We start from the raw sequence: 21,876 nt of genomic DNA on the forward strand, positions 1-21,876 counted from the left end.
TCCGGTGTAAACCAGAGCTCCAGAGAAAGGAGGGTAGACATATTGCTTGTTTTGTGGGGAACCAAACTGAGACAGACTATACACAGATGTGCCTGTGACAACACCTTTTGCCCACCCAAGTGAGCCTTGGAACTGTCGTCCAGAATCTCGGGTCCCTTTAAGAAGACTCGGTCTTTCCCAGTGGGTTCCAGCAGAGCTCGCAGCAAAAGACAAACTTGCCTGGCTCATTGGTGGGGTTGGGGGTGGGGGTGGGGATGGGAGGTGGGGACCCGCTGGGTGCATGCTGTGAGAGCGCCAGGGTGCGCTGCGGGCTTCTTTCCCCTTCCCCTCTCCTTAACCCTCGCGGGAGCCGGGGACCGGGCTGTGCTGCAGTGCAAGGAGCTGGGGTCTGATGGCCCCAGCTCCCCAAACTTTGAGCAGAGCGTGGGCTTGCTTAGACCGATCCTGGAAAGGGCCAGGGAAGGGCGCGGGTAGGAGACCCTCCTGCATCCCGAGTTTCTAGCCCCGGCGCCAGAAGGGCGGGGTGCAGCCGCGGGAGTGACAGGCTGGTAGCTGTCGGTTCAGCACCGCGGACCCAAAGCCCGGGCGTTACGATGACTGAGGCAGGGCGGCGGGCGGGAGCTGTCCGTTCAGCACCGCGGGCCTTTGCCCCCACTGAAACCGCCGGCCCAGCCCCGCGACTCTCTTTTCTCCAGTTTGAGCGGGGGTGTGGGCAGCAGGCGGAGAGCTTTCCTGGGAGGCAGGGGAAGCAGTGAACACTCTTCTCAGCGACTCGCCTCCCAGCAGTGCTATTTTTTGCTATCCGCCCTCACCCCCAGCACACGCGCTCGCGCGCGCGCGCGCGCAACACACACACACATGCACGCACGCACGCGCGAGCGCGCGCACACACAGAGACCTCTCTGGATTTCTTCGCCTTGAGTCTCCCGGGGCTGTGAGGAGCCAGGCGCATCTCAAACCGAGCTGGCAGCTCCAGGCTCCGGAGCCATGCCTTGCACGGACTCTCATCTTTACCAATCTCCTGAGGAATGAAAGGAACCCAGGGACCCTCAGAAGGCAGCAGTGATGTGGACCAACCCCCTGGAGCCTGCACCCTTCCGAGGGCCATAGGCGAACCAGGGAACTGGAGAGAGCTCCAGACAGGAAATCCCAGCTTTCCCAAAGTCCCCGTGGATGCTGACAAACGGAGACCTGAATTTTTGAAAGAGCCTGTCCTAGGTTACCCAGCTGCAGAGTGATTTTTTCCTCCGGCATTGAACTTCCCCTTTAACCCCCAGCCATACAGAATACCATGAAGAATTATGAGGATGTGTGACAGAGGTATCCAGATGTTGATCACCACTGTGGGAGCCTTTGCAGCTTTTAGTTTAATGACCATTGCAGTGGGCACGGACTACTGGTTATATTCCAGAGGTGTGTGCAGGACTAAATCTACAAGTGATAATGAAACCAGCAGGAAGAATGAAGAAGTAATGACACACTCGGGGCTGTGGAGGACCTGCTGTCTGGAAGGTATTTGCAAATTCCTCTCTATAATAATCCAGTTTCTGATATTCTAATATTCCACTGGAGGCTCGGGGGAGGTAGAAGCAGTGGCGGGGGGGGGGGGGGGGGTGCGGGGGAGAATGGTTCGGATAATTGCTGAGAAGGTGCAGGTGTCCAGACTGTTCCCAGCAAGACTAATGCTATGTGGTGTGGGATGAAGGTTTTGGATGTTATTGATTGTTTTGGCTATAAGCTTCATGAGATGAGATTTTGTAGCACCCTAGGCAGTTTCTGCAATTAAGAAAAGTCTTCAAATACAAAATCTCTAGTCATTTTGTGAACTGCTTTGATCTCTGGCTTGAGATGGGGTCTTTGGCTCTGCTTCAATTGTGTTTCAGCGCGGGGGGTGGGGCAAGGGGGAGAAGGAGTGGAAGAGAGAGCCCCTGACCTAGCCTGATACACTCTAAGCTATTCCTTATTTCTCAACATAGTCTTACCAGTTCCTTATGAGTTCGGTCTAACTAGATATTTTCATGAACTTCCATTGCCAACCAGTTCCAGACTAATATACGTGAACCCGCCCACACACACACATGCACACACACACACTTTAAGAAAATGTCCTTATAAATACACATTTTATTATTTGGGGATCAAAACAAAAGTGAAATCTTGGTATTTGGTATATACCTTTTTTCTTTCCTAAATCTTCCCCAAATCCAACAGATATATTTTCATATTTGCATAAGATTGATTCTCCAAGAATGGGAGCTTGTCACTTCTAATTTTAAAAATTGAGAATCAGCTTAATTACATTGAAGAAGACAGATCAATTTTAGAATGCCAAGGTCTTAGGTAGCCTTTCTCACTATGAAACTTGCTTTCACCTCACTGGAGTCACTCTCAGCATCACTGGGCAATGGCTGGATGTCGGTGGAAGAGAGCAGAAAGATAGAGAACAAAATCAGAGCTTTTGCAGCCTATGTGCCTGAGGGAAGGCCCTGGATTAAAGGGTTAAAAGGGAGTTTTCTTGGGCTTCTAGGGAACCTGTGAAGCTTGTCACAGTGATGGGTAAGAGAATCTTGATTCCCTATATGCTCCCTTCGCCTGCTCATCATTGGTTCTCCAGCCTGCATTCTCACTGGCTGGCACTTGCCAGGGCTTCTTGAAGACTTGCATTTATGTCAGCCGCTTAGGAAGTCATGCTATGACATCACTTGCTGGTGTAATATTGCTCATTCCCTGGCCTTCTTCCCATGTCCTCACACTCCGAACAACTGCTCTCCTGCCTGTAAGAGTTACTACAACTGAGTCTGTTTCCAGTGAACATCTGCAACTGGTGGGAAGTCCAGGTGGGAAAGGAATACTTTAAATGCAAGAAGGATCACTGTGTGTGAAGTCAGAATACCTGGGTAAGACTGCAAATTATCTGTATGACCTTAAGACATTTGCCATTTTCAATTCTCAGTTTATTATTTTGGGAAATTATTAATTTGGAATAGGTGGTCTTAAATTATCACTATCCAAGGTCATATTGTATCCAGTGTACTGATGGAAATTCTAGAATAATTCTTTCCTAAATATTGACAAGAAGCTAACATTTGTGGTTGTTTGTGGTTGGATTTGGTGAAGTCATTTCCTTAAGGGAAATTCCATAATTCGCTTTCCTATATGGACAAGAAGGAATTGAGTTATCATTTATAAAGCTGGGATTTTGTGGACATTTTGATGCCTACATGGTTCCAGGGATGTCATAAAAAATTGGAGACTCCTACCGATGTCTGCACATGGAGACCATGTTTCAGTTATTTCCGACTCTTCTGCCTCTAGGAACTGAACCTTGGAATGCACAATTAAACACCAATTTCCCCTTTAGGGCCTGGGATTCCAGAACTCTTAGCAGTTCTCAGCTGATGGTTTCTCTTTTCTCCAGCATCATGTCCTCCACCCACAGTTGGCACAAGGAATCAGAGCCCCACCCAGGCATTCTGTGAGAAGTGAGAATTTGAATCCAGTGGGATTTGGTGAATCTAAGACACGCTCTTGGACAAGTGAATTCTTTTGAGAAAATTGGTTGCAGCCTCCGTAAAATTTGGTCCAGCTACATTTTTGTTTGTATTTTTGAAATATCAAATACAGTAGGACACATAAACTTTAATGAATTACAATGAAATTTTAGCTATGTGTACATCCATATAACCAACACCTAGACAGGCCTGGCTGAAACGGAAGCCAAGATGTGCTTTCATGTACTGCCTACACTGAGTGTCGGAATCTGCAGGAACCTCTGGCCTCTGCGTCGGCACGTGCCGCAGACGAGGCCATGCTTGATGAAATGCAGGTGCACAGCCATCTCCCGTTTGGTGCCTCCTGTCTTCCAGAGCCTCAACAGCCTCATTTTTTCTGGTCCTTTAAGTGTCAAAGGATAACTAGGGTATGGGGGCCTTGTAACTCATTTTTTTATATCGCAAATTAGAAGAGTTAGTTCATCCATACTTTTTCCCCATGAGAGAATATGGCCATTTTGTCCAAAAGAAGAGAATGCTCAGCAGGAATATGACAGCTGTCTGCAATATCTGAAGAGCTCTCATACGAAAAAGAGATTTGAAGTGTTCTGCATGGCCTCCAGGGGGTAGAAGTGGGAGTTTGAGGTAAACAGGTTGGGTCTCAATCTAAAAATGTGTCCCCTGCAGAATGGGGAGCTTTCAGAGGCGATGAGTTGCCCACCACCAAAGTATTCAAATATCAGAAAGATATTCAAGTGCATCCATTGCTTTCAAACCTGGGTGGCCATCAGAATCACATAAGGAGCTTAAAAAGAATAGGTTATCAGGCCCCACAACTAGATTCTCTGCATCCATAGGTTGGCAGTGGGTTGCTGGAGTCTGAATTTCCTAAAAACCCTCCAAACAATTATCAAGTCAAAAGCAACGTGTACTGAGTAATTACAATGGGCCTGGGATGACTGCTGGAGCCAGAGAGGCCATGTTCCCAGTGTTCATTTTGATCTCTCACCAGAATGTCATGTTAGCATTCACTAGGTGTTAGGGCTGTTCTAAGAATTTTGAAAAATTAACTTTCATCTTCAAAGGAGCTTAACACTATAGGTATTAGTATTATAACCCTTATTTTACAGATGAGGAAACTGAGGCTGGAGAAGTTATATAACTTTCCCAGGGTCACCCACCTCCACTCAGCAGTTGCTTACTGCACCTAAGCCAGATTGCTTCTCGGGGCATTGGCTGGAGAGTGTTACCTCACGCTCTGGTGGACAGGCTGCGACTGGCACAGACACTTAGCTTGTGAGGACGCCCAGACCCATGGGCCTTGCCATTCAGATGCTCCAGTTCCCAGAACACTCAGCATGCCTGTACAGTGTCTGCAGGCACGGAAGCCACCAGACAGGCGCAAACGCAGAGGCAGCAAAGGACATGCTTTGAATGAAAAAACAATCGACCTATGTAGAGACACCCACACTGAGAAACCAAAATGAACGCCTGACTCATTATCTGGAAAGCACGCAAGGCACTCACAGAGTAGAGCCCAACCTGCTGCGGGCTTTCAATAGCAGTGTGTGAATTTGAATAAGAACCTGTTTGACATGTGATGCTCTCATTAGGAAAATCTTGAAGCCCTAGATACAATCAAAGTGGTGTGTTTGGATAGTGGAAGACCACTGCACCGGCCTAGGGCGAGGAGCCCCGGCAGCTAATCCCATTTCTGTCACTAAATGTCATGTCAATTGTGTATGTTCTTTTCCTTGTTTGGATCTCGCTTTACGCAAATCTAAAATGGGAGCTTCAGATAAGATTAAACCCAAATTTCTGTGTGGACTAGGCAGGTGATGTAAAGTGTGAAAAGGGGCATCTCCCAGTCCTCTTACTTCAATTCTATGGGGGAAGGAGGGAGTAGCAGTGCATTTAAGAAGATGTATGGTAACTGAAACTTTGTCTCAGTGTGGGGGCAATAGAGAGTGGTGGGGACTGTGGCAAATTGGGGCGCACAAGCCCCATCTAAGGGACAATTACTACGTAGTTTAAGTTGATTTTTACCCTGGGGAAATGTGTACCAATTTGGCCTAATAATTCAAATTTTAAAATGCCAGATAAAAACTCTCTTGATTTTTAAAATGTGGGCAACTAAGTCAACTTTTTAAAAACATGGTGTCAGCCAAATCAAACTCACCTTGCAGCTGAATTTGACCCCTGGGCTGCCAGTGTTGAGACCTGGAAATGATCTAAAAGGCCCTTTTAATTCAAATTTCTTATAGTTTTACAGTTGATTACTGAATTGCTCTTCATTAGTCGAGGATCACTTTTTTGATTCATTAAAAAAAAAATTCCTACTAAGAAAAGAAAGCCCATTTAGGATTTTAGGACAGGGAAATTAAAAGTATGGAAAAGAGTTTCAATAAACTGCTATTTCTGCTACAGATGGGCCTGAATGACATCAAACATCTGGATGAAAAACTGGAAAAAAAGTAGCCCATCATTAGAAGTTCCCCCATATTTCCAAATCTCCAGATGGTTGACTTTTTCAGCCAGATGGGATTCCAGCGTTATTGATGTGCTCAGAAGACTTGGGGAAGCGGCAAAGATGTGGCTGGGCCAGGGTGAGGGAGGGACAGAGCGCTGCCTGAGTATTTCCTGTGTGCTCAGCCCAGTGCTAGGTGCATTCACAGGCATTAATGCACACTGCTCCTGTCTCCGAGCTTCCCTTGGTAGACAGTAAACTGGAGAGGACAGAGATTCTTGCCTGTTGGTGGCGCTGCAATATACTTAGAGCTTAAAAACAGTATCAAGTAGTCATTTCTGTGCCTCCTGGCCCTGATCTAATGCTGTACCTTCCCCTGGACATGGGTACAGAATACTTCAGTACTCTCTTCCCTACCCCTGACCCTGCTCTTGTCCTTGCACTGTTCATCCTTGTCCCTAAAGCCCAAGAGGCAGATAGAAGAGAAGTGAACTGGAGTCTTGGGGGAGGATGGGAAAGAGTGGCCAGGACTGTGCTTGGGCGTGGGTCAGGATTGGCAGGGTGGCAGGATTAGGAGGGTGTGAGCTTGAACATGTTAGTATAGCCATACAAATTATTAAAATGTTGAACTATTTCCCTACTTGTTGGTAAACAGCTCCTGGCCCCCTCCCCACTACCCCCCGCCCTCACAACCCCACCATAGTCCTTTCTGGGTCCTCCCAGACATCTATAAGATCCATCAAATAAAAGGTTAGACCTGGCCCAGCCAGGCTATCATGATCCTGCTCCAGCCCTGTGGAAACATCTGTTCTGATTGGCAGGTCTGGTGTCCTCCTAGTGTTTAAATATTTGGAATCTTACTCCTAGATGAGTCACTATTGGTGGAAAGAAGCTACTCATCTTCTTTATACCTGAAACCCAGGCCCCCTACCCTCTGACTCTAGAACTCAACCCATCTTAGGAAGCAGACACCTGGAGAGACTTCTGATCACCATTGAAATTTTGTTAGAATAAAGGCAAGTGATTTGCACTCCATTGTCAGGTGACCAGTGCAGGTTACCAACATGCATCAGGAAAAAACAAAACAAGAATGGGGCAAAAAGATGGTTTGTCCTGTTAATGTTCTCAGAGAGTAGGGTCCAACAAGCTTACCCAAGGGGCCATCTGATTCTCGGGGAACTTAACACTGTCTGACTTAGCTTTACTGTGAAGGCAAGCCCAGCTGTAGTTGCATGTTGACTTGTAGAAAGCTCCAGAAGATGCAGTAAAGACCCAAATGATTTCTGTTCATTAGAGGAGATAGACACAGATGTTGTGGATTTATTGCCTACCCTCTAGGACATTAATCAGTTTTATATCTAACTTAACTATCTTATTTCAGAATACTTTCACTGAAAAAATATATGGCATCCTCCTTTGAACCAGCTTTGTCATTCTGCTGGTTCCCTCACTGATGTGTTGAATAAAACGTAACACGAATTCCCTGTGTATTTTAAGAGAATGGTGTTTCTTACAACTTGCAAATTATACTCTGACATGTGGAAGTGCCCCCAGTGAACCAATGCTTCTGAGGTTAAAGAGAAGCCTACAAAACCCCAATGCTGTTTTTCCTTCCCCCGTCCGCACCACCCTGCCGGAGCCCAATCTCTCAGCCCTCATAGGAGCAAATGGCCCCTAATCATTCCTGAGAGACCACAAGAATGTCAGGCAGCAGGCGCTCCGAGGCCAGGTAGACACGAGTTCTCACCTGGGTCCTGCCATTTCCGAGCCGTGAGACCTGAGAAATTGGTTAACCTCTGAGCGTGTGTCTCCTCGCCTGCAAGAGAAGAAAATGAAAGTAGCAAGGGCTTTCAACAGTTTGTCCTAGTCCTGCGTGTGGTCACTTCGTTCCTTCATATTCTACGTAATATGTGGACCAGTAGTCCTTGATCCATCCATTTTAGACACTACCCATTGGCTAAGACAAATGATGTCAGCGTTCTTATACCGCTATCCTTCCTCCTAATACCTTTAGTTCCTCGATGATTCTAAGAAGAATTCAAGATCGAGGGTGCCTGGAAAAGATATGGCATGCCATTCCTGGACTGCATGCTTGTTAGGCAGCACGGCTGCCCCTCTGCTCCTGTGCCCACTTCACAAGACGTGGAGGGAAGCGCCAGGGCTGAGCGAGGGGCTGGCAGCAGGGCCGCCTGTTCGCAATGGGGAGGTCCTGGGAGTTCAAGGGGTCCAATAGTGGATGGCTGAGCTTGAGCCGTTTGTTAGTGCCCCACCCAACAGAGCAACCTGCTAGGTAAGAAGGGCCCAGCCAGGATTGCATGGCGTTTAAGAAGATGTTGCCCTGCCCAGGATCGCTCCGCTTAGGGTCCAGCCGGGCTGAGAATCATCCCATGCTCCACTCCCAAACCATGCACCTTGGTCCACAACGGAGTCTGTCCAAAGGGCTCAGCAGTATGGGGCTGTGAGCTGTCAGTGGTGGGAGCCAATGGGGGGTGGAAAAGCCTGGACCTGACCCAGATGGCCCACATCAGAGAAGGAGGTGGCAGTGGGAAGGCCCTAGGGCCCTCTGCTAACCAGTGCAGGTGTCTCCTGCCACGCAGAGTCCTGGCTATCAGCGCCAGCTGGAGAAGCAGCAACAATGAATGATAGAGGCTCACACCTTCACCCAGCTGAGTGACACGTGGCCTTCTTTCTCTTCTTGCTCCCTGGCATAGCATACCAAAGCTGCCAGGATGTAAAAGAGGGAGGATCAGGGATACAACCTTGCAATCAGATATTCAACTCGAAGTTTTAACAACCAAAAGTGGCTGGAAAGTTATAAAATTTGCCCAAAATATCATTGAAGAAATGAGGGGTTGTATATAACACAGTCAAAAGATAGGACAGTGACACATTTATACGCCACTGATTTGAGACTCATCAAATAAACAGGATCTACTTCATGCTTTATCTCTGAAATGATGGAAGTGTAAGACTCAGCGTTGTGGAGAATGTGAGACATTCATCTCAGGGGTAGGCAAACTCTAGCCCACATGCAGAAATCAGCACATTGCCTATTTTTGTACAGTGCACAGGCTAAGAATATGTTGTACATTTCTAAATGGTTGGTTGAAAAAATTAAATAATATCAAATAATATTTCACAACACACAAAAATAAGAAATTCAAATTTCAGCACCTATAATTTTGAATGTTGCCATTAAAACATGTGTGGACTTTGTTTCTTATTTCATATGTACCTACTTAGTATCCTCAAGTTTTCTGCCTAGCCTGCAAAGCCTAAAACATTTACTGCCACTGAGTAAGTATGACAGCTATTACAGAAATTTATAATAACATTTTATTTCTGGAAGTACCCTTTGTTTTTCCAAGGGCATTGAATCGCACTTTTTCTCACCTTTCTCTGAGACTCCGTCTGATCAGGTGTTCTGTTGCATCATCTCTTCTTTCCTGGAGACCTCGCACTCAGTTCTCTGCTCAGGGGGTCCTGAGCCCTTTTCTGAGAGGTTGAAAGAAAGTCAGCGCGAACCCCCTCTCTGTAATGGTCTCCAGCCCCTGACCAAATATGCAGGAAATAACATCTGTTGGGGCTGGAAAGAGAAGAAAGCTTTGGGAGGCAATGTTCCGATGGCAGAAAAAGGAAATTACACGAGAGATTAAAGGTAGACCAGCAGACACAGCTGCTGAGGGGGAGGGGGAGAGTGAGGCCCACCACAGGAGCTGGTATCGGGGCTCCATGTACTAGTAGCTCCGTGCATAAGGCTCCGTATGCTCATGAGACTTCAAGAAAAACATGTGAGTATGCACTTCTATGGAGAGAGTCTCACACTCCAAAAATGTGAAGAATCACTGATAGAGAGCTTATGATAAAGGTGAAAGCTGAAATGACACTTGGTATTACCCAGACATAGGTGGTAATTGAAGACATGAAAGTGCAGAAGTGCCAGAGACAACCCAGGGGGCACAGAAGGAAACGTGACAGAACCCTAAGGAGCATTGGCACTTCCGGGCAAGGGCAGAGGAACGGGTGAACACCGAGGAGGAGAAGTCAGGATCAGGCAAGCGCGGTGAGGTCCCCAGAGACGTGCTCCCAGCTGATGCAGATAAACAGCAAGGTCGAGACTAGAAGCTCTTGGTCTGAGAGCTCCCTGCAAGGCACCTGCGGGCTGCTTCCTGGGTTTGCTCGAGGAGCCCCGTCCAGGGTAGGTCTTCCCTTCTTTCTGGGATCAGCAAGGAGGTGAGACGCCAATGTGGATCCTCACCCTGCTTCCAAAGAAGCTGTAGGAGAGGATGGGCCATGAGAATCCCAGGAAGAGGTGACAAGGAAAGAGTGAAGTGATAAATAGCTAGCACTTAATAAACACCTTCTCTGGGCCAAGCTATGAACATCCATTTCTAGGCTAAACCCTGAGTATTTATTTATGTGTGTATCAGGCACATAGTACATGCCAGGCACTTGTAAGCACTTGACACATGGTATTCATCCAATCCTTGCACCTTCTCAGGAAGTAGATACTTCTATTGTCCACATTTTACAAAGGAGGAAGCAGAGAGCCAGAGAGGTCATGGTTGGTAGGAGGCAGAACTGGGACCCCACCCTATCTGTGCTGTTGTCATTACCACGCCCCAGGCATTTGGATAAACAAATGCAGCTGAATCCCCTGCGCTACCTGCAGGCCTGTTTCACCAACAAGGACTGAGGCTCACACAGCACCTCCAGTGGCAGCTGGGACTGAGCCAGAGTGTCACACTCGCTCCCTTAGCAAGGCCCAGCCTGGTGGGGGCCTTCTCCAACCTGCGCACTCCTGTGTCAAAGAGAGTTTCATGTCAGTCACTGGCTCTGAACCACTCAACTAGAAATATTGTGAAAAATAATAAACCCAATCTTTGCCAATTTTTTATTCCAAATCCAGAAAGCATGGTCAAGGAAAAGAAATGGTAGAACTAACTAGATTTAGATGTTGTGGCATTAGGCTGCAAAAATACAGCACCTCTGGCCCTAGCCAGTTTGGCTCAGTGCATAGAGCATCAGCCTGCAAACTGAAGGGTCTGGTCCTGGGTTCAATTCCGGTCAAGGGCACATGCCCAGGCTGAGGGCTCTATCCCCAGTAGGGGGTATGCAAGAGGCAACCAATCAATGATTCTCTTTCATCATTGATGTTTTTCTCTCTCTCCCTCTCCCTTCCTCTCTGAAGTCAATAAAAACATATTTTAAAAAATACAGCATCTCTGGAGACCAAATATACTATTTTTTTTTTTTGAAAAGGCAATACCAATCACTAGAATTGAGAACAGTTTCTTTCCCAGAAAATCTGACTGCTTGCAGGTGAGCACACTATTGGAGATTCAGGCAAACTCTACATGAGGACGGGGAGTTGCAAACCCGGGGTGCCATGGGGTTCATGGCGGTCCCACTTCCTGAGGACTGAACTTGGGCACACCATCATTTGACTTATTTGGGTTTTAGAGTCTGTGTCAGGTAGGGGTCAAGGTTTCTGTCTGATAACTCTGTGACTTAGGGATCTGCAGCCGATTCCAGTGCAGAGTTCAGAGGGCCAAACCCACCTTTGACATCACCAGACCTGCCATAGAGCAACGCACCACCAGGCCTGATTCTCCATGACTATGGCCTCAGCAGTCCAGGCGTGGACAGCTGAGATGGGCGTGGGGCAGGCAAGACCTGACACCATCTACCCAACTTTTCCTCTGCATACTGTAGAGAGGCATTGTCCACTACCTTATTACCATCGAAACACTGCTTCTCAGGCACGCTTCCCAGGACCCCAGCCTAGAACCAGAGCCTGGCACATAGCACATGCCCAGGGGACAGGCACTGAATGTGCTTCTTGAGGTAACTCACTCACCTTGAACTCCGAGACCCCCCTAACCTCTGGCAGTTGCTCTTCCGGTCTCAGTGCTTACAGACCTCCCTCTGAAGCACCCCTGCAGTCCCTGCCGCACTGTGGGTGACACAGGAGCCTGCAGCTCAGGGCCATCAGACTCCATAGTTTTGAAAATCTCAACGTTAATTCTCCATCCCTTATTTTCCATCTTTTCCTCAAAGATTATGCAGAGAAGTCCCACAGTCTCGTTTAGAAATGTCTAGTACTCTGGGTGCAGCCCTGCGGAAGGAGAGGAAGAACAGGCTGTGTGGCTACACTGTGTGCGCCCAGCAGACACTGTTTCTATTCTTCCGGCTTAAGCGTCTTACATAGTTAGTTACCTGTACGTCTGCAACATATTCTACTCAGCATCCATGCAGCTGCTTTGAACTGCAATCACACCTACCTGTTAAGTCAAAGTGATTCCGAGAATCCGGGGTCTGCCATCTCCTCTTCTAGTATAAGACTCTGCTGTCACCGCGGAAACTGGTTTGGGCAAAGAGCAGCTCACAGAGATGCATTCTCACCGCAAATCATCCCCCTTCGCCAATGACAGGACGTAGAGCCAGCGAACTGTTTAGCAGCTTAATTAATGCCTTAAAATATGTACTAGCAAGTTAGTCCGGTTTTTCAAAATAGTACTTTTCACCAAAGAAGACGCCGGCTCGCACTCCAAGGTGCGAGTTTGAAAGCAATGGATGCACTTAAATATCTTCATATTTAGAGAAAAGTAAAAAGATCAGATCAAGAGGTGATGATGTGCGTCGGGTCTGAGTTCTGCCGCTCAGCGCGGTCAGTGCTCCTCTGCTTTCCACTGCGGCCACGCTCCTGCTCCTGCTCAGGGGAGATGGCAGGGCTGGTCCTAGAGACACTAAGGTCTGAGCCCCGCCCGCCCCTCGCCCCCCAAGGTAAAGGTTTAGGCAGAGTCCCAGCCCTGGGCTTTCACCAAAGGCCCTCAGGCAGGAGGGTGGGCTGGTGGGAAGGAGGATGAAATGGTAAACAGTGTGGCCGAGCCAGGGTCCCTTGAGAAGGTGACCTTTAACCAGAAGTGTGGGGGAGATGAGGAGCCACCCAGGCAGCTCTGGGCGGAACAGCACCCAGGGCAGAAGAGCAGCAAATGCAGAGGCCCGAGGTGAGGATGTGGGGGTCAGGAGCCATGTGGCTAGGAGGGGAGGGGAGCAGCACAGACAGCCCAGGCCCTGGCGCCTGTCGGCAGGTCTTGAAGGAAGTTGTAAGGACTGACTGAGCCCAGGGACACGTTCTGGAGGTCATCATGTCCCAACCTTCCCCCTCAACTGCGCTACTGGACAGAAGGGAGCTTCCCGTGACCCCACTCCCCCCAGCTTCACCGTTCAGCCTCGCCTCACCCTGGCCCATCCCTCTAAGACTGGCCAGCTGCACAGCGTCTCCTCGGCATTGTCGTCCTTCTATGAAGACAAGGCAGCCGTTGTCAGTGTTATGCGTCTCACATGGGAAGATGGGCACAGACATGACAGCAGTGTGGGAGGCCAGTGCTCGCTGAGTCTGAGGGCCATTGTCCTGCTGGCGGGCCTCCTGGCTCAGGCTCCAGCCTGCTCCGCCCACATGCATCTTCTCCCCAGGCCCTTCCCAGCCTGCAGATCCTTAGGGGGTGGGGAGTGTGTGGTTTGCCTTTGGGGACAACTTCAGCCTGTGTCACCTGCTCTGTAAGTACCTACTGAACACCTACTATGTGCTAGACACAGCATTCGGTGGACACGCTCCTGTCTCTGGGAAGTTCAGACGTGTGTAGGGAAGACACTGAGAAGTGACCCAGCGGAGGTGCAGGATGCTCCTGGGCCTGGGGGCTACAGCGGAGGGACTTTGGTACAGAAATGCTCTCAGGGCTGTGTGTCCCCAAGCCGCCTGGCCTATAATAGGTGCTCGAAACCCTCTTGCCAAATGCATGAAAAAGCAAGCGTGTGTAGGATCCACAGAGGCAACTGACTTCTCCCAAGAGCGGGGGCTGGAGCGGAAAGGAAGCCAGCCTCCTGGGTTCTGGTCCTCAGGCAGAGGGAAGGGGGCAGGCCGGTAGCCCGCCTCTAGAGACCAGGGAGACACACTGAGTGGCTGCGCCCCTCTCTCTCTCTTAAAAAAAATCCTGGGTATTTAACTTTTGTCATGTTCTTTTGAGTGGCATATTTTTCCTACTGTATTTCTTAATGAAAATACTTTTAATATAAAAGTAACACAAAACACATTTCAATAGAAATTTTTAAAACAAAAAAAGACAAAGCAAGGTTTCCCCTCTACCCTCACTACCGTCTCATTTCCTCACCCCCAAATGGCTGCTATTCCAGTTTAGTAAATATCTGATAAATCTCATTGCCCTGTTTTTCTGCTCTACTAAGTCAAAAAGATTACAAAGGTCATACTTTTCTCTTCAAGTTAAAACTTCGTACTTCAGTCAAAAGCTTTTATCTCACAATTTATTAAGACGTTACTCACGCACACTATTTAAGCGTCATGTCTCGTAGAAGGGGTTTTAATGACAAGCATCGCCTCGTGGTGCCCACCCCCGTCCTCATCCCAAGTCCTACTGCTCAGAGTAAACCGTTTCTGACTCAGTTCCTCTGGTGGTTCTATCCAAACCTCTAAATAATGTGTTTGCCCTTTATTTCTTGATTTATAATCTATTGACTTCCTGCCACAATAGGTGAGGATTTAGCAAACTCACCCCACCCTTCATTGATTACCTTTCCAATTTCTAAAAAAAATAACATAAATCTTCTTTCTTTTGCCTGCACCATGGGTAGAACGTCTTAGCTTCCCACCTTATGGGGTGCAGATGTCCACTTTCCCCTCCTGCCTGCCTCGGTCCATGAGCTGCATTCTTACCTTTTCACTGTCAGATTCATTCCACTGGGATTCTGCTCTATGACTTCGCTAACATCTATGTTGGGCTACAGACCAATTCTGAACTCTGAAGCCTCTGATCATTGTTTGATTATGTAGATAATGTTTAATGCAAGACTAAGCTCTTCTCTAGGGTTCCATCCTCCTCTTTGCTGGTTCAATGTCACAATCTCTGAGTCATTCAAAGAAAAATGTCCAAATGGAGGCTCCCTTCTAACCCTTCACCAGTTCAAAATCCTGCCATGTATTTGTTTATATCACACTTGGCTTGAGATACACTTTTCTTTTTCTTTTTTTTTTCCTGGAGTTTCTCTTGAACTCAAAGTGTTTTTTTGAACTGGTCATTTTAGAATAAAATTGAGCTTTTTAAACATGCGCTCTGTGAAGGGGAAAGGATCTTCTGGGAAAATGCCCCTCCTTTTCTCCTGTTTCCTTGGTACAGGATAGTAGATAAGAACTCTGCCTTGGAGTCAGGTGCTTGCTTTCAAACCCCAGGTCAGCCACATAGAGCGTGCCACTTCGGGCATGTTACTTATCCTGTCCATGCTAGAGTTTCCTCATCTGTAGTGAATGGGCTGTATTTGCACAGCGCTCAGTGCCTGGCACATATGAGTATTAATTTGGTGTTGATTGTCCTCGTCTTCCTATGATAAACAGATGGGACAGAATCTGCCCATCTGCATTTTCTGCCCTCAGCAAGGAATCCTGCAGGCATGGCTCCCCGGCTCCGTTAGGCCCCACGACTCTCCGCAAGTCTGCTTCCCAATGCATGTAGCTGATGAGACCCTGCAGGAGACCAGACTCGGGATCTGTGGTGGTGATATGACTGGGGCCTGATAGCACTTAGTAAGTAACAATAGTGAGTGTATACTGAGTGCTTATTGCATTAGTCCTCTCAAGAACCTTATGGGGTTTCATACCCATTTTACTGATGAGCAACTGGATCTCAGAGAAGTATCTGTCCCAGACTTTTAAAGCTAGTGAGTGGTAGAGGTAGGATGCAATTCCAGGTCTTTTAACTCTGAAAGCCGATGTCCTTCATGCTGATGTTACAGCCCAGTGTTCTCAAAGTGTGTTGTTAACCCTGGGGGTAAGAGGACCCCTCCCCAGACCAGTCATGGGGTCTGCAACGTCTACTTCGTGGTAGTCATGAGGTATAGTTGCCTTTTGCACTGTGTTGGCACTTGCACTGATGAGTCAGAGCAACTGCGCGGAGCAGGGGCAGCTCCCCAAGCGGCTACCGCCACCACCCAGAGGGAAGAAAGCTCTGCGGGCACTTTGAACGGTCCTTGGTGAAGCAGTACAAAAGCATTGATTTTATTAGATTTTAGTAAATCTCGAACCTCGCATTGAACAAAACGGGGAGTACATACAAAGCACTTGGGCTTTGTGCCAAAGTACGAGGATGGTCTCCAGCAGGGCCCTTGTGCGTCTGAGCTGCGAGCTGAGCTGGCTGCTTCCCCCTGAAACACCATAGCTACTTGAACAAACAATCCATGGGCAAACTATGGTTCTCAGGCTTGGGGAGCTGGCAGACCCTTTCTCCAAACTGAGCTAAAAGAACTCGTCACTTCAAGAAAAGCAGCTGACAGTATTTGTTGCCAAAGATAAAATTCAAAGTTTCAAGTGAAAATCACAGTTTTGCCTCTATCTGCTCCTATGAGCAAGTGTCATATTTTAAATATTGTGGGATGAAATGTGCTGGCAAACAAAGCACCAGGTCTTCAGCACATCTGACAGACCTGTGTGACTCAGTGAACCAATTGTTTCCAAATGACCGCTGCCTGACGCTACAAAATTACCCATGGGTGAGGAGTCACCCAACGCAGACTAGAACAACGGAGTTTAATGCACTAGAGCAGTGGTCAGCAACTCTCGATTCCAATAATTGCAGGCTGTTGTTCCTTGTGATTAAGCCCCCATCCCAGTGGTCGGCAAACTCATTAGTCAACAAAGCGGCAAACCGAGGCTCACGAGCCGCAGTTTGCCGACAACTGCACTAGAGCATGCAAAGTTAATTAGGCTGGTTTCAGATTCTATGTGGCAACTAGACTTTAAGACAACACTGCTTGTCCAGTTTTGGTGTAGTATCAAGGAAGACTAGCCACAGTTCTCTTCAGAGGCACTCAAATACCTCTCTTTGCTACCCACAGATTTGTCTGAGCTAGGTTTTCTTCAGACAAAACAGCATTTGACAGCAGAGTAAATGCAGGAGCAGATATGAGAATCTGTCCACCTTCTGTGGAAAAAAAGTTTCATTGTTTTGCACATAGCTATCCAATTTCCCCAACACCATTTATTGAATAGACTCTCTTTACCCCACTGTGTGTTTTTGTCTCCTTTGTCAAATATTAATTGACCACAGAGGCATGGGTTTATTTCTGGGCACTTGATTCTGTTCCATTGATTTGTGTGTATCTTTTTATGCTAGCACCATGCTGTTTTGATTACTATGGCCTTCTGTATAGCTTGATACTAGGTAGCATAATTCCTCCAACTTGCTCTTCTTTCTCAAGATTGCTGTGGCTATTTGGGGTCTTTGTGGTTCCACATATATTTTTGAAACATTCCTGCTAGTTCTGTGAATAGGCCCTTGGTACCTTGATAGGAATTGCATTGAATCTATAGATTGCTTTGGGTAGTATGGACATTTTAAAGATGTTATTCCTTCCAATGCATGAATATAGTATATGCTTCCACTTATCTCTTCAATTTCTTCCTAAGTGTCTTATAATTTGCCAAGTATAGGTCTTTTACATTGTTGGTTAAATTTACTCCCAGGTTGTTGTTTCTATTCAATTGTGAATGGGATTGTTTTCTTAATTACCATTTCTGCTAGTTCATTATTGGTACATAGAAATAAAACTGATTTCTAGATATTTATTTTGCATCCTGCTACTTTACTGAATTCACTAATCAGTTCTAGTAATGTTTTTGGTAGAATCTGTAGGGTTCTGTATATACATTATCATGTCATCTGCAAATAGTGACACTTTTACTTCTTTCTTTCCAATTTGGGTGCCTTTTATTTCTTCTTCTTGTCTGATTGCTGCACCTAGGACTTCCAGTACTATGTTGAATAAGAGTGGTGAAAGTGGACATCCCTGTCTTGTTCTCAATCTTAAAGGAAACAAATGCTTTAGGTTTTTACCCATTGAGTATGATGTTGGCTGTGGATTTGTCATATATGGCCTTTATTACGTTGAGTTATGTTCCCTTTATTCCCACTTTGCTGAGAGTTTTTATCATAAACTAGAGGCCTGGTGCATGAAATTCATGCACGAAGGGAGGGTGTCCCTCAGCCCAGCCTGCACCCTCTCCATACTGGGACCCCTTGAGGGATGTCCGACCGCCCGTTTAGGCCCGATCCCAGTGGACCTCTCACAATCCAGGACTGCTGGCTCCCAACCGCTCGCCTGCCAGCCTAATCACCCCCTAACCACTCCTCTGCCAGCCTGATCGATGCCTAACTGCTTCCCGTCCAGCTCGATTGCCCCTAACTGTCTTCCCCTGCAGGCCTGCCCCCCCCCCAATTGGCCTCCCTTGCAGGCCTGGTCCCCCCCAAATGCCCTCCCCTGCAGGTCTGCCCCCCAACTGTCCTCCCCTGCAGGCCTGGTCCCCCCCAAATGCCCTCCCCTGCAGGTATGCCCCTCCCCCACAACTGTCCTCCCCTGCAGGCCTGGTCCCCCCCAACTGTCTTCCGCTGCAGGCCTGGTCCCCCCAACTGCCCTCCCCTACAGGCCTGGTCCACCCCAACTGCCCTCCCCTACAGGCCTGGTCCACCCCAACTGCCCTCCCCTGCAGGCCTGGTATCCCCCAACTGCCCTCCCCTGCAGGCCTGGTCCACCCCAACTGCCCTCCCCTGCAGGCCTGGTATCCCCCAACTGCCCTCCCTTGCTGGTCTGGTCTCCCCCAACTGCCCACAACTGCCCTCCCCTGTAGACCATCTTGTGGTGGCCATCTTGTGTCCACATGGGGGCAGCCATCTTTGACCACATGGGTGTGACCATCTTGTGTCTTGGAGTGATGGTCAATTTGCATATTACTCTTTTATTAGATAGGATGGGTGCTAGATCTTATCAAATGCTTTTTCTGCTTTGATTGATACAATCATGTGGTTTGTATTCTTCATTTTTTATGTGATATATCATGTTTATTGATTTTCAGATATTGTATCAATTTTGCATCCCAGGAATAATTCCCACTTGATCATGGTGTATGATCTTTTCAATGTATTGCTGGATCAGGTTCATCAGGAATATTGTTATCTTTTTTTTTAGTGCCTTTATCTGGTTTTGGATTTAGGGTCATGCTGGCCTCATTAAATGAGCTCAGGAGTCTTCCCGCCTCTTGAATTTTTTGAAATAGTTTGAGGTGTTAGTTTTTCTGTGAATGTTTGGTAAAATTAACCTGTGAAGCCATCCAGTCCAACACTCTTGTTTGATGGGAAATTTTTTATTACTGCTTCAATTTTACTAGTTGTAATCTATCTATTCAGATTCTCTGATTCTTTCTGATTTAGTTTTTGAAAACGGTATGTTCCTAGGGATTTATCCATTTTGTCCAATTTGTTGCCATATAGTTGTTTGTAATATTTTCTTATGATTCTTTTTATTTCTTTGGTATCAGTTGTTACTTCTCTTTCATTTCTGATTTTATTTGTTTGGCTCCTCTCTTTTTTTCTTGGTGAGTCTGATTAAAGGTGTGTAAATCTTGTTTATCTTTTCAAAGAAACAGCTCTTGATTTCATTGATCTTTTGTATATTTTAGACTCTATTTTGTTTATCTCTGCTCTGATCTTTATTATTTCCTTTCTTCTACTCACCTCAGCTTTGTTTGCTGCCCTTTTTCAAGTGCTTTAAGTGTAAAATAAGATGTTTGTTTGAGATTTTTCTTGTTTCTTGTGATAAGCCTATAATGTTATGATTTCCCTCTTAGGCCTGATTTTTCTGTGTGCCATAGGTTTTGGGTTCTTGTGTTCTCATTTTTTTCAAGGTATTTTTTAATTTCTTCCTTGATCTCATAGTTAACCCACTTATTATTTAACAACATGTTATTTAGCCTCCATGTCTTTGTGTGCTTTTCAGTTTTTTCCTTGTGATTGATTTCTAGTTTCATACCATCAGACCAGATGCTTGATATGATTTCAATTTTTTTAATTGTGAGAGTCTTGTTTTATGTTCCGACATGTGGTCTATTCTCGAAATGTTCCATGTGTACTTGAAATGAATGTCTATTCTGCTGCTTTGGGGTAAAAGGCTCTGAAGATATCAATTAAATCTGTGTGATCTAGTGTGTCATTTAAGGTTGCTTTTTCCTTGTTTATTTTCTGTCTGGAAGATCTACCCATTGATGTCAATGGGGTGTTAAAACCCCTAGTATGACTTTGTTCCTGTCACTCTCTCCCTTTATGCCCAGCAAGATTTGCTTTACATAGGTAGGTGCTCCTGTCCTAGGTGCATGCATGTTTACTGGGTTACATCCTCTTGTTGGATCGCTCCCTTTATCATCATGTAGTGTCCTTCTTTGTCTCTTACAATAGCTTTTGTCAGATATAAGTTATTGCTACTCCAGCTTTTTTTCCTCTCAATATAAATAAAATATATTTTTCCATCCCTTTACTTTTAGCCTGTATCTTTCATTCTGAGGTGGGTCTCTTGTATGCAGCATATATATGCATCTTGTTTTCTTATCCATTTAGCTACCCTGGGTCTTTTTTTTTTTTTTAAATATATTTTATTGATATTTCACAGAGAGGAAGGGAGAGAGATAGAGAGCTAGAAACATCGATGAGAGAGAAACACCGATCAGCTGCCTCCTGCACACCTCCCACCGGGGATGTGCCCGCAACCAAGGTACATGCCCTTGACCGGAATCGAACCCGGGACCCTCCAGTCTGCAGGCCGACGCTCTATCCACTGAGCCAAACCTGTTTCGGCATACCCTGGGTCTTTTTTAACAGTTTTTTTCTTTTTTATCGAATTTATTGGAGTGACATTGGTTAATAACATTATATAGGTTTCAGGTGTACAATTCTACAATACATCATCTGTGTATTATATTGTGTTCACCACTCCAAGTCAAGTCTCCTTCCAACACCATTTATCCCCCCTTTACCCTCCTCTACCTCCCCCAACCCTCCTTTTCCTCTGGTAAGCACCATACTGTTGCCTATGTCTATGAAGTTTTTTTGCTTATTGTTGTTGTTGCTTTTTGCATAATTTCTTGATTGTAGCATTTAAGTCATTTACATTTAAAGTGATTATTGATAGGTACATATTTATTGCCATTTTATTATTTTAACTGTATTCCTCTGTTTCCTCTCCTCCTCCTTCTTATTAAAGAAGACCTTTTGCCTGGTCAGTATGGCTCAGTGGTTGAGCGTCAACCCATGAACCAAGAGATCACCGGTTTAATTCCTGGTCAGGGCACATGTCCAGGTTACAGGCTCAATCCCCAGGAGGGTGCATGTAGGAGGCAGTCAGTTGATGTTTATCTCTCATCCATGTTTCTATCTCTCCTTCTCCCTTCATCTCTCTCTAAAAATCAATAAAAACATTTTTTTTTAAAAAAGAATGCCTTTTAACATTTCTTGTAATATTGGTTTGGTGGTAGCAAATTCCTTTAGCTTTTCTCCTTCAATTTTGAATGATATTCTTGCTGGGTAAAGTAGTCTTGGTTGTATGTCACTTTGAATATTTCATGCCAATCCCTTCTGGCCTGAAATGTCTCTGTTGAAAAATCAGCAGTCAGTTTTATGGGATCTCCCTTGTAAGTAACTGTCTTCCTCTGCTGCTTATAAGATTTTCTCTTTGTCTTTAACCTTTTAACCTTTTGCATTTTTTAATCCTCACCTGAGTACATGCTGAGAGAGAGAAACATTAATGTGAGAGAGAAACATTGATCAGTTGCCTTCCATACATACCCCAACTGGGGATCAAACCTGCAACCCAGGCATGTGCCCTGACCTGGAATTGAACCAGCAACCTTTCAGTGCACAGGACAACACTCAACTAACTGAGCCAGTCCAACTGGTCTAACCTTTTGTATTTTAATTGTGATGTGCCTTGGTGTGGGCCTCTTTGGGTTCATTTTGTTTGGTACTCTGTGCTTCCTGGACTTGTGTGTGTGTTTGTTCCTCCAGGTTAGGGGAGTTATCAATCATT

General features: G+C 46.3%; 1 protein-coding gene across 1 annotated transcript in view; it reads left to right on the forward strand.

Annotated features, from left to right (window-relative positions):
- Positions 1 to 335: 335 nt before the first annotated feature.
- CACNG3 (calcium voltage-gated channel auxiliary subunit gamma 3) overlaps positions 336 to 21,876 on the forward strand; it is a 68,563-nt gene continuing 47,022 nt past the window's right edge. The window contains exon 1 of the mRNA XM_080681736.1: positions 336 to 1,512. Within this exon, the coding sequence (XP_080537862.1) occupies positions 1,302 to 1,512 (211 nt within the window). The 5' untranslated portion in view covers positions 336 to 1,301. The remainder of the gene's footprint in view (positions 1,513 to 21,876) is intronic.

The sequence above is a fragment of the Plecotus auritus genome (assembly GCF_963455305.1).
Source record: "Plecotus auritus genome assembly, chromosome: 7".
Classification (NCBI taxonomy): Eukaryota; Metazoa; Chordata; class Mammalia; order Chiroptera; family Vespertilionidae; genus Plecotus; species Plecotus auritus.